Source organism: Micromys minutus, assembly GCF_963924665.1.
Source record: "Micromys minutus genome assembly, chromosome: 11".
Taxonomy (NCBI): Eukaryota; Metazoa; Chordata; class Mammalia; order Rodentia; family Muridae; genus Micromys; species Micromys minutus.
The window spans coordinates 23,370,501-23,381,201 of NC_137980.1; the positions used below are offsets into that span (position 1 = coordinate 23,370,501).

Here is a 10,701-nt window from a genome sequence, read left to right on the forward strand (position 1 = left end):
CTTGGCCAGTCCTTCTATTCAGCGACCTCATTCCGCGCTAGTCTGAATCGGGTTTTTTGGCACACTGGCCTTCTTTTAAACAAGCCAGACCAGACACAGTGGCAAGTGTCAGATGACTCCTGTCGACTGCTTAGGACAGAGTTCGGTGACTCATGGGCAAGTTAAAGAGCCTTAAGTGGGGCTGAAAACTGCCTACCCTGGAAGCTGTCTACTCCTGGGCAGGGGTGGTGTAGCTAAGGCTCAGCCTTAGCTCGCCCTCCACCCCACCTCTTTCGCCTCTAGGAGGAGTCTAGTGACAGGCCTGGATTGGAGGCTTTTTGGAACAGTTCCCTGTCTCCTCCTCCAGGCTGGCTTCTTAGGACCTCAAGAATTCAGAGGCCCTTTAAGGAAATGCAGACTTTACTCAAGTAGAGACCCCTTTTCCGCACCTGCCACGGCGGACGTGTTCCTGGTACAAGCCACACACACTTGTATTCACATTACCTCTTAAAAGGATTTTTCCCCCTCCGGTTTCCACTTCGGTCTTTTGCCGGAGGGCAATTCTGGCTTCTTTCACCGAACTTGTCCTTCGGGGCGGAGACTAACCAGATTATTCCGCCCCGCCCTGCTCCTGGAACTGCCTACCACCGCCGCAGCACTTTGCAGTGTAAAGCAAGTGAGCGGCCTGCAAACCCTGGGTTAGCCGGGACTATGGACGCCTGCAACAACCCGGGAACATCTGGGACCGCCGGAGACGCGTTGCCTGGTCCCCGTGTATATGCGCGCCGCTGGGTCTTTCTGCTGGTGGTCAGCCTCCTGAGCTGCTCCAACGCGATGGTACAAGGGTGCTGGGCGGGCGGGGCGGGGTCTTTCCAGCAACCCCAGCGCCAGATTGTTTCTGTTCAGTCAAGGAAAACCGACCTTCCTTCTGGCTCAAGTTGTAGAAGAAGATGCAAATGCCTGTCCTGCCTGGTATGGCTCAGCCAGGGAAACAGGTCTCAGGCTCAAGGGTCTGAGCCCTGAACATGTTGCTTTCTCGTACTGTCCCTAGCCTCCAAATGCTGATGGCAGGGGCCTTTTTCATCCCATCAGGCACAATTGGACTGCAAGTGACCCCCACCCCCACCCCGAGGCACAGGTACACAGCACTGAGTTTAAGTGGAGAGAGAGCCTGGAGCCGCTACCATCTGTCGCTCAGAGATGGAACTTTTCTGGCGCTGGATCTCTCTAGTACCTGTGAAGGAACTTTGGGTCACATGTGGCCACTCAGCTGGATGGGTAGCATTTGAGCTTGCAGCTATAAATTGTAACACATATAGCTCAGACAGTGCCAAGCATGTGGGATCACGAAGCCCACTGGTCACACTGAAGACCCAGCCAGAATCGTGACAATTACTATCAGGTGTGGATGGTGTCGCTATGAGTTCAGTTCCCAGCTGGCATTCCATGTGAAACCAGCAGTAAGTTGATTCGCATGGCCTTTTCTTTTTCCCTGCTGTGCTGGTTGTGAAGAGACAGTTTTGAGTAAGGGTCGTGAATATAGGTGGTGAGCCTGGAGTATTCTAACTGTGGCAATATCAGAAACTTCTCTCCTGGTAGCTACCCTGGCTGAGACTTGTTGCCATGGGTTGGCTCACAGGCCCCCCTTTCTAATGCTGTAAAACATGGGGTATATGTTTGAGGACACACGCAGAAATCTACTCGAGTTTAACCTTTTGTAGATATGACAACACTTCCTGAGACACTTGGGTGATGTCCTGTTGTCCTTATGGAGATTAGAACATTACCCTGATGCTATGAATTGGCTGGCTGGGTCTCCATTATAACCAGTGGGCTTCATGTTTCCTCATGGTCCCTGGAGTCCCTGATCATTTGTAGTTAGTGACTGGGTGCCAGGGTTCCGAGAAAGCAGCCTGAGGGGGCTGGCACAATAGAGCTTACGTGAGACCAAGAGATGGCCCACTGTTTTGGGGGGGAGGGAGATCAGGGGCTGAGTCGGGGTAAGACTGTGAGCTGGTTGATGGTCTTCTCTTATTCTTGTTAACAGTGATAGGGATGGATTTTTTCCCCCTCCACCGATCTGTTGTTTTACACATGCTACAGATCTCTCTGCCCACTTTTATGTGGGGCCACAGCTCTGGGAGGAGCAAGGACAACCCTGTAGGAATCATGAGATGGGCTCTGTTTTTCTTGTTCAACATAGCACGTTCTGGAAGCATACCTGGTCCCCCGTCTGCCCTATGTAGCCAGGCAGGAGACAACTAGGCCTGTGTCAACTTCTTTCTAAGCCTGGGAGATCTGTTCCTTATGTTGTCCTGAGGAAAAAAAAGGAAGAAAATGCAGCTGTTACACAACCTTGGTGTTTCTTGAGGCTTTGTGGTGGGGAAGCCTGGGTCTCTCTGTTCAGCTCTGGAGGGTGTGACCCTCTGTCAGGCTCAGTAAGGTTCATCATGAACTTTGATTTGGGACACACCCTTGTTGGGTCATAGAGCCATGTTTTCTACCCAGCTTCCCATCCTTCTTCCAGAAAAAAAGTCCTCCGCTCTGCACTCTTGTGCTGGGACTCAGAGCTCCTATATTTTGTGATGCCTAGGATGGGGGAATGTGTGCAGAGAGATACCATTGATTCTATCCCATCTATAAAGAAGTCCTAGGCTCTGAGCTCTTCTGCCCCTGGCTCTGTTTGCCCCCTCCTTGGTCCTCATGTATGCCCCAAGCCCTTAAGGCTTTATTATCCATCTAGATGCCTGGCATGGATGTGTTGCCACCGCACACCAGACCTCATAGTCTCCCCGGAATGTGTCCCTTATTCATCTTGTCTCAGCGCATTGTTCAGCCGTGAAATTTGGAGCCATGGCTACCATCTGCTCTGATGTCCATTTCTCCCCCTCTTACACTGTGTGCCCCAGCACTGTGTTCTCAAGTGTGATGACTTGTTCAGTGTCCAGGATATCCCATCCAGTGAGATTCTGGCTTCTCTGTCTCACTACTCAAAGCCAAACCCAGGCTGCTCGCTTTCCTCTTTCTGTCACCTTTGACATGGTGCCTCCCAGGCAGTGGACACTAACCCCATTGATTGACTTCAGCCTCCTCAGAGAATCAAATCAATCCTAATTAGATTCATGGCCCTGCAGTCCCTGGACAGATTTTTGGCCTCTGTATCTGCCTCCAGGCTGGTTCATGGTCCACTGCTGGTTAGGCTGTAGTCCATGCCTGTCTGCTTTCCTGGTTTGTAACAAAGTAAAGGCGGTTCTCTAGCAGTGTAACCCAGAATGTCTATTAGGCTGGTCCCTATAACCTTTATAGTCTGACCCTTACATCTCTGCTCCTACCCTGAGCCAGCCAAATGGAGATCCTAGGCTTTATCCAGAGCAGAGATGGCGAGGTGATGTCTGTGGCCTGTAGCTGACTTCTATGTATCCCACAGCTTTGGCTCAGCTTTGCACCTGTGGCAGACACCATAGCACAGCGCTTCTTCCTGTCCATGGAGCAGGTCAACTGGCTGTCACTAATATACTTTGTGTTATCCATCCCATTTGGCATGGCGGCCATCTGGGTTCTGGACTCTGTTGGCCTCCGTGGAGCGGTGAGTCAGAATTCATTCTATTCCTGTGTGGGGTGGGTGGGCTTGGGACCCTTTGGTTTTGGATGCAAAAACCTGATCTCTTCAGATTAGACTCCACCAGCCCCATCTGCTAGGCTCCCCAGCAAAGCAGCTTGGGGGAGCAGGTAGATCTTGGGGGATAGATATGCCTGTAAGCTAAGGAGAGGCATCTGGAGATGTGGATGCTGAGGCACTAGGCTAGCATATAGTCTCTAACTGTCCATTCCTGCAGACTATCCTGGGTGCATGGTTGAATTTTTCTGGGAGTTTGCTACGTGCTGTGCCATGCTTGGCTGTCAGGATCCCCAGTCCTTTTGCCTTCTTCATGAGTGGCCAGAGCCTCTGTGCCCTGGCCCAGACCCTGGTCATCTCTTCTCCAGCCAAGCTGGCTGCCTTGTGGTTTCCAGAGCACCAGCGAGCCACAGCTAACATGATCGGCACCATGTGTGAGTCCAGGGGTGGGACCTCTGCAACCTGGGCTCGGCTCACAGGCCCTGCTGGATGTCTGTAATCTGCACCCCAGGAGTTCACCCTGAGGACTGGGGTATGGCTTGCCACAGCTGATCTGACGCAACTGTTTTTCTATCCAGCAAATCCTCTAGGCATCCTTATAGCGAATGTGCTGTCCCCTGCCCTAGTCAAGAAAGCAGAAGACATCCCTATGATGGTGAGGGTCTCATGATGATCTTGGGTGTGTGCTGTGTGAGCATATGTACATATACCTGTGTACATAAAGTCGTTGTTCTTGCGTGTAGTATATACTCATGTTTGTTGGTATTACATACCTGAGTGTGTTAGCATCATCTCCTTATGTGGGGATAAGTTTGGAGCCTTGGGAAGTTGGGTTGGAGTCATCAAGAAGGGAGTCATCCTTGAGTGGTATTCTGAAAGCTAGGTTCTACATGAAGAACAGCTGGGGGTGGAATAATATAGCCTCCCAAAGGGCTTGGGTTTGCTGACTCACTGGAGTTTAAAGGCAGGACACGGCTAGCAAGGTGGGCAAAGCAGACTGAGACATGTGGGGGCACATGTCAGTGGGACTTCTTTGTGACACTCAGAACCTCTCTCCAGCTTGGCATCTACATTGTTCCTGCTGCCCTGGCCTGTCTGTTGGCCACTGTCTGCCTCTGGGAGAGTGTGCCTCCTACGCCACCATCCACAGGGGCTTCCAGCTCTACTTCAGAGAGTTTCCTCCAGGGCCTCAAAATGGTGGGTAATGTGGATTCTGGGGGCAGGGAAGCTGAGGTCAGAAGCCTGCCAGGGCTTCTGACTTAAGGGCTGTTTTCCCTTCTAGCTCATACAGAATAAGGCCTATGTCATCCTGGCCATATGCTTTGGTGGTGGCATTGGTGTCTTCTCTAGCTTCTCAGCCCTCCTGGAACAGATCTTTTGTGCCAATGGCTACTCTAATGTAAGTAGTAGCCCTGCCTAAAGAATGTTTCTGAGTACTCAATATTCACCCCTGATAGAGATTAGATCAGCATCCTCTCAGGGAGGTGGCAGCCATGGCTACTTAAGTATCCCTGGGTCATGACCTCTGGTGGGTATAGGTCTTTCATGGGATATAGGCATGAACCCAGGGTCTGTGGTGTGATGCCTTTTCCCTTTAAGTGGTGTGCACATTGCAGAAAATCCATCTTAGGAGGCAGCTTGACAGGGTTGTCTAGCCTGGTCCTTTGCAACTGCCCTGATGATGATGTACACCCTAAGGAGCTCTGGAGGCCCCCTGACTCCTGGTGGTTCTCAGCTTCCTCTATATACTCCCAGGAGTTTTCAGGCCTCTGTGGGGCTCTCTTCATCGTGTTTGGAATTTTGGGGGCACTGCTCCTAGGCCTGTATGTCGATCGGACCAAGCACTTCACTGAAGCCACCAAGATAGGCCTCTGTTTGACTTCCATGACCTTTGTGGCCTTTGCTCTGGTAAGACTATTAGTAACGAAGACTACCTACCCAGGACGGAGGGATACTGTGGCAGGCAGGAGGGTAGGGGGCAGCAGGTATGGTGGTGGCTTGCCAAGGTACCTCAGTGTCAAACATGTTCTCTGCCTGAGGACAGCCCTGGGTAGAAGTGGCTTCACTGCCACAATCATGTCACCCAACCTAGGGACTCATGGGTGGGGGCAGTGTGTGTGTTGTATATCTCAGTGCCATTCCCACTTTTTCTTCTCTATCCCTTTGCTGGCACCAGGTATCCCAGCTGCAGGGGCAGACCTTTGCACTGGCTGCCATCTGCTCCCTCCTTGGGCTCTTTGGCTTCTCAGTGGCACCCGTGGTCATGGAACTAGCAGTTGAATGCTCATTTCCTGTGGGTGAGGGTGCCTCTGCTGGCTTGATCTTTGTCCTGGGGTGAGTATCCTTTTACACTAACCTCCTCTCCTAAAGCATGGACTCCTTCCCTTACCCTGCCTGGACCACATGCCCAGGGCTCCTGATCCACAAAGCTAGGAACCTGTTTTCCCTGGCCAGGAATCAGCATGTACTTGCTGTGTGCAAGCCTGAGCCAGCTGTAAGGTGGAATGTGGACAGGGACCATGTACTGCCCCAGGAGAAACAGGTGTTGTGGTGCTTGACACAGATGCTGTTCCCTGCCCACACAACATTAAACGTGGTGGACAGAGAGCTTTTCTGCCCAGGCTGAGAGAGGGCCCTGTGTATCCAGGCAGGCCGAGGGTGTGTTCATCATGTTGCTGCTGACGGCGCTGACTGTGCGGCGAACAGGTCCGTCCTTTTCTACCTGCCGGCAGGGTGAGGACGCTCTGGACTGGACAGGTCAGTGTCTGTGCCTAGGCTTTGGCCCTAGAGAGCTAAGACAAGACCAGGAAAATAAGGTTATTAGGAGGCCTGGCCCAGTTGAGGACTTTGATTCTGGCTCCTCTTTATTCCCCCAGGGCAGCACCAGTTGGTTTTTAAGTGTGGAATAGTGTGGTCAGTTGCCTGGGCCCTGCTTGTGGGTGTAGCCCAAAGACCCTGACACAAATCCAGCATCATGTGAGGTGTTTCAAAACCCAGGAAAATAGACTAAGATCGTAGACAGAAAGGGGAAGAGATCTTGGAGAGAAAAAGAGACAGGAACAGAAATAGAAATGCAGAGAAATACAGGAATGTACATAGAAATACAGAGACGTGGACAGGCAGATAGGGATAAAGAGAGTCTACCTGGACAAAAAGGGGGGCAGTGTGGGTGGACTAGAGATAGACAGGGATAGAGACCAAGATACAACGAGACAGGAGGATTGAGAGTGCTACTGGCAGGCAGGCAGATGGACAGACAGATGGATGGATGGACAGAGGCAGAGAGACGTGGAGATGACAGTGGGTAGAACAATAGAGGTACACCAATGTCCCACAACTCATGATTCCTCACCGTTGGAGCCTCGGTCTGGAAACATCCTGGGAACTGTTGAGGGTTAAGGTCAGTTCAGTTTCCAGACCTTTCTGTGGTCACCATCACTGGGGTCAGCTGGGTCAGGTCTACCAAGGCTTCACTTTGGTGGGAACTGGGGGCTATGGCTGCCTGGACAGTTGAGGGACAGGCCTGTGCTTGTGTCCCTAGTGTCCCTGCTGCTACTGGCTGGCCTCTGTACCCTTTTCACCTGTGTCCTGGTGATCTTCTTCAACACACCGTACCGGCGTCTGGAGGCTGAGTCCAGAGGAACCTCCTCACCCACAATGTGTGCCAGGGATCCAAGGAATATAAGCCCCACCCAAGCGCCACCACTTGAGACTCCTGGTGTGACACCTCCAGATGAGGCCTTGAAGGAAGCTCCTGGCCCTGCTTCTGTCTCCAAGGGACACTCAGAATGGGCAGAGATAATGACCAGAGACGTCTAGTAAAGCAGAGGCTTGCTAGGGTCTCTTTGATTGTGCCAGCCATGTTAAAAGCTCTGATAGGGACATGATGTCCTTAGCAGACCCAGGGTAATACAGGATGGCCTTTTGGTCCTCAGGAAGACTATGATGGAATTGAAAATAACTGCTGTTGTATGGATACTGGTCAGCTAGGGCGAACCCTGGTCAAGCCATATTTGTGGTGGCTACTACAAGAAGGCCTGTGCAGGGCCAGAGGAAGTGAGTTATGGACTCCTGGCATTAGACTGGGGGAGTTCTGAAGGCTATGGCAAGACCGGTCTGAGGTAGACAGTGTAGGAAGAACTTGTCTCCACTGTATGACTGGGCACTGGGCCTGATTCTAAAATAGCACAGAAGGCAGTGAGCTGGTCTGAGCAGAGTAGGGACCATATTCCCTGCAATGAACACTCACAGGAAAGTTTGTGTGTCCAACTTTATTGAACTAGCTGCAGGCTGCAGCCTGAACGGTGGAGCAGCGTATACTTCCTCCTCCACATGGGAAGCATGCAGCTCTGCACTTTGTTGTCTAGGTTGCCAGCCACATGGATGGAGACAAACTCCAGCATCTGGCTCACCTGAGTTAGGTGGGGGTGTCCATGGGGAAGTCATGTTGGTGCTGGGAGGAGGAGGAAAGACAAGGTTCCTGGGCTCCAGCAGCCCAGACACAGTGAATTGCAGTCACCAAATTCCTTTCAGTGGGTTCCTGAGTCTGTTTGACCTTTTCAGTGGGCCAAGGGCTAGTCCAGGGGAAGGGCTGGGAATGTATGCAAAGTAAAGTCAGAAGAGGGATTGGAGGAGGTGGGGCAGAGAGGGGTGGGAGAAGGGAAAGTGTAAGGGTGAGGGGGATGGAGGGAAGAAAGGGGTGGGGTACTAGGAATAATGTGTTGGTGGGAGCGGTAAATAAATGGGATAGACATGCTGGAAACCTGGACCTTATTCCTGCCTCTTAGTCTGCTGCCTCTATTATGGATCTAGCTAGCAGCAGGGTAGTGATCTAGCCTCTTGCTGGAATGCTGCCTCTAGCTGCTGCTCTCTGATATGCTTGGGTTTGTAAAAGCCATAGGAGTGGGGCTGGGGGTTGGGCAGATCTTATTTTCAGTCGTCTTGTTGGCTGGGAACATCAGGAGACCTTTGATGCTGATGGTGGAAAAGTGGCCAATTAGGCTGCTCTGAGGAAGAGTGGAAGGTTCCTACTGTGGCTCCTCTTGTGGGAGGTCTGAAAAAGTCTGTCTCTGTCTCTACTACTGCTTCTATTATTGAGCTAGCCAGCATCAGGGTGGTGATCTATCCCTTTCGAGGAATGTTGCCTCTAGCTGTCCTCTGATATGCTTGGGCTTTTAGAATGTATGTCCTGCCTACCTGCCACCAAAGCCCAGGTGCCTACTGGCCCCTGGAGCCTGTCATGACTCACAGCAGATACCTGATGGGGTAAGAGGCAAATGCCTGGGATACCAGAATGTTTCTTTTTCCTAGTGCTGTGTGTAGTAATCCATCTATGATAGAGGCTAAGGCAGCAATAGATGGATAGACAGTGGCACTCTGGGTAATGAAGGCCCACATGGCAGGAATCAGTTACTTCGAATGACACTGTTCTCAGGGTCTCAGGGTAGCTATTTAATGCCCTAGACTTAGAGCTCAGGAGGAGCTGGTGAGGCCGCCTGGGGCCCAGACACCATGTCTCTTTTCAGGGGAAGTGTTTTGCAGACCCCAAACCAGCACTCACTATTCAGGACCAAGCGTCCTGAAGACATTTAGATCTCTGTAGTTGTGCCTTCCCACAAGAAGGCTTTTAGAGTTCTGTCTTGTCCTAGAGCTTCAAATGCTTAGTCTTGCTGTACCTTCTGGGGAGTCTTTCCTGTTTCAGGGTCCCAACAACTCCTGTTGTTTGCTCTAAGGGGAAGCCTTAGATTCTCAGGTACCCCTGGGTAGCCCTGGCTTCCATCTGGGGGCCAGGGCTTTGATTGACAGAGGCTACATGTAGACAGACAGACAGATAGATAGGAGATGTGTTGGGACTCATAAGGCTTGGGAACTATTGAGAGAGGTTTCTCAAGAGTTGTCCCCTAGAACAGCTCAGATGTCTAGTGGAGACTTTGTGCAAGGACGGCAGAGTGAGCCTAGGTAGTCTGGAAGTGACAGAGATACTCCTTCCCCTAGCATCAGGAGACTTTGTTCTGCGGAGGATGCTGAATTCCCAAGACCCTGAGAGTAGAGTCCTTTGGAATAGCTAAGGGAGACTGAACAAACCTAGAATTGGCAATAACACCCCCCAAATAAGAGGATGTATCAGCATTTAGGGAATGAATACCCTTGCTCTATTTGAGGAAGAAATCACACATGCTCAGGGAAGTGCTACAGAGTCTTTGTCAATGATGTTGTCTCTGTCCTTATCCACGAGTGTGAAGGGCTGAGAGACAGCCAATGCCAGACTTACTGTGCTGCTGATGGCCTAGTTTTGCCCTGGCTCCTACCCTTACTCCCCACACCTGGCTCTGCTCCATCAACACAGGCACCAGCTGTGTGAGGAGTTCCCCAAGAGCAGAGGCAGACTCAGCTCCTAGAACTTCCAGATCTGGGTCTGCTCAGAGAAGACATTGGAGAGTACCCTCTGGACACAGGGTTGTCCAGGAAAACGCAGGGCTGTTTTCCATCTTCTTGGTCTTCCTGCTGTCTTGAGAGACAGGAGTGACAAAGACGAGGGCTTTGAGGCAATTGGAGGAACGCTCAGGGACAGCCCATGTTTTGAGAGCCTTAACTCACAGGATGAGGGAACTGTAGTACTTGAGGGTCCAAGCAGCCCACTATGTCCAATCCTAGAGGACTTCAGGGTAAATGAACTCCAAGGATGGGCTCATTCGTAGCATCCAGTTTTCTGAAGGTCCAGGCCCTCCCTCATTCTTCCCAATTTGTCACCATGGCAGCTGCGGGGCATGTATCTCTACACCCACAACCATTCTTTATGATCACGTGTGTAAACACACAAAGATAGCCATGTAAGTGCATTCATACACTTGGATACCCCTGCCCAGCACCTCTCTTGTTGCCTGCTCACCATGCCTGAGTCTTGCCCGCCCAGGATCTAGCTTATGCCTGTCTTAAGATGGCGCCTGCTCCCATAAGTCAGATGTTGGTTGCCACTTCCTACAAGGATGGGTTGAAGACTGCCACCCCAGAGGACTGGACAACTGCAGAGTAGCTTTATGGTAATACAGCTACCCCTTCTCTAAGCCAAGGCTCCAGGTGGTTCTGTTCTGCCAAGGATGCTACAT

At 51.5% G+C, this 10,701-nt stretch overlaps 1 protein-coding gene across 1 annotated transcript; it reads left to right on the top strand.

Moving 5' to 3' along the window:
* Positions 1-672: 672 nt before the first annotated feature.
* SLC49A3 (solute carrier family 49 member 3) lies at positions 673-8,198 on the top strand. Its single transcript, XM_080924790.1, has 10 exons — positions 673-816; positions 3,407-3,565; positions 3,816-4,029; positions 4,174-4,250; positions 4,655-4,792; positions 4,878-4,994; positions 5,351-5,503; positions 5,772-5,929; positions 6,243-6,352; positions 7,137-8,198. Exons 1-10 carry the CDS (start codon positions 691-693, stop codon positions 7,412-7,414), a joined length of 1,530 nt encoding a protein of 509 aa, XP_080780916.1. The 5' UTR covers positions 673-690; the 3' UTR covers positions 7,415-8,198.
* Positions 8,199-10,701: the final 2,503 nt, after the last annotated feature.

Excerpts from the sequence above, each read along its gene's own strand:
- SLC49A3 (XM_080924790.1), top strand. The coding sequence starts at position 691 with ATGGACGCCTGCAACAACCCGGGAACATCTGGGACCGCCGGAGACGCG. Across the intron at positions 4,793-4,877 it reads TCCTCCAGGGCCTCAAAATG|CTCATACAGAATAAGGCCTA; the intron begins GTGGGTAATGTG and ends TTTCCCTTCTAG. Across the intron at positions 5,930-6,242 it reads GGCTTGATCTTTGTCCTGGG|GCAGGCCGAGGGTGTGTTCA; the intron begins GTGAGTATCCTT and ends CTGTGTATCCAG.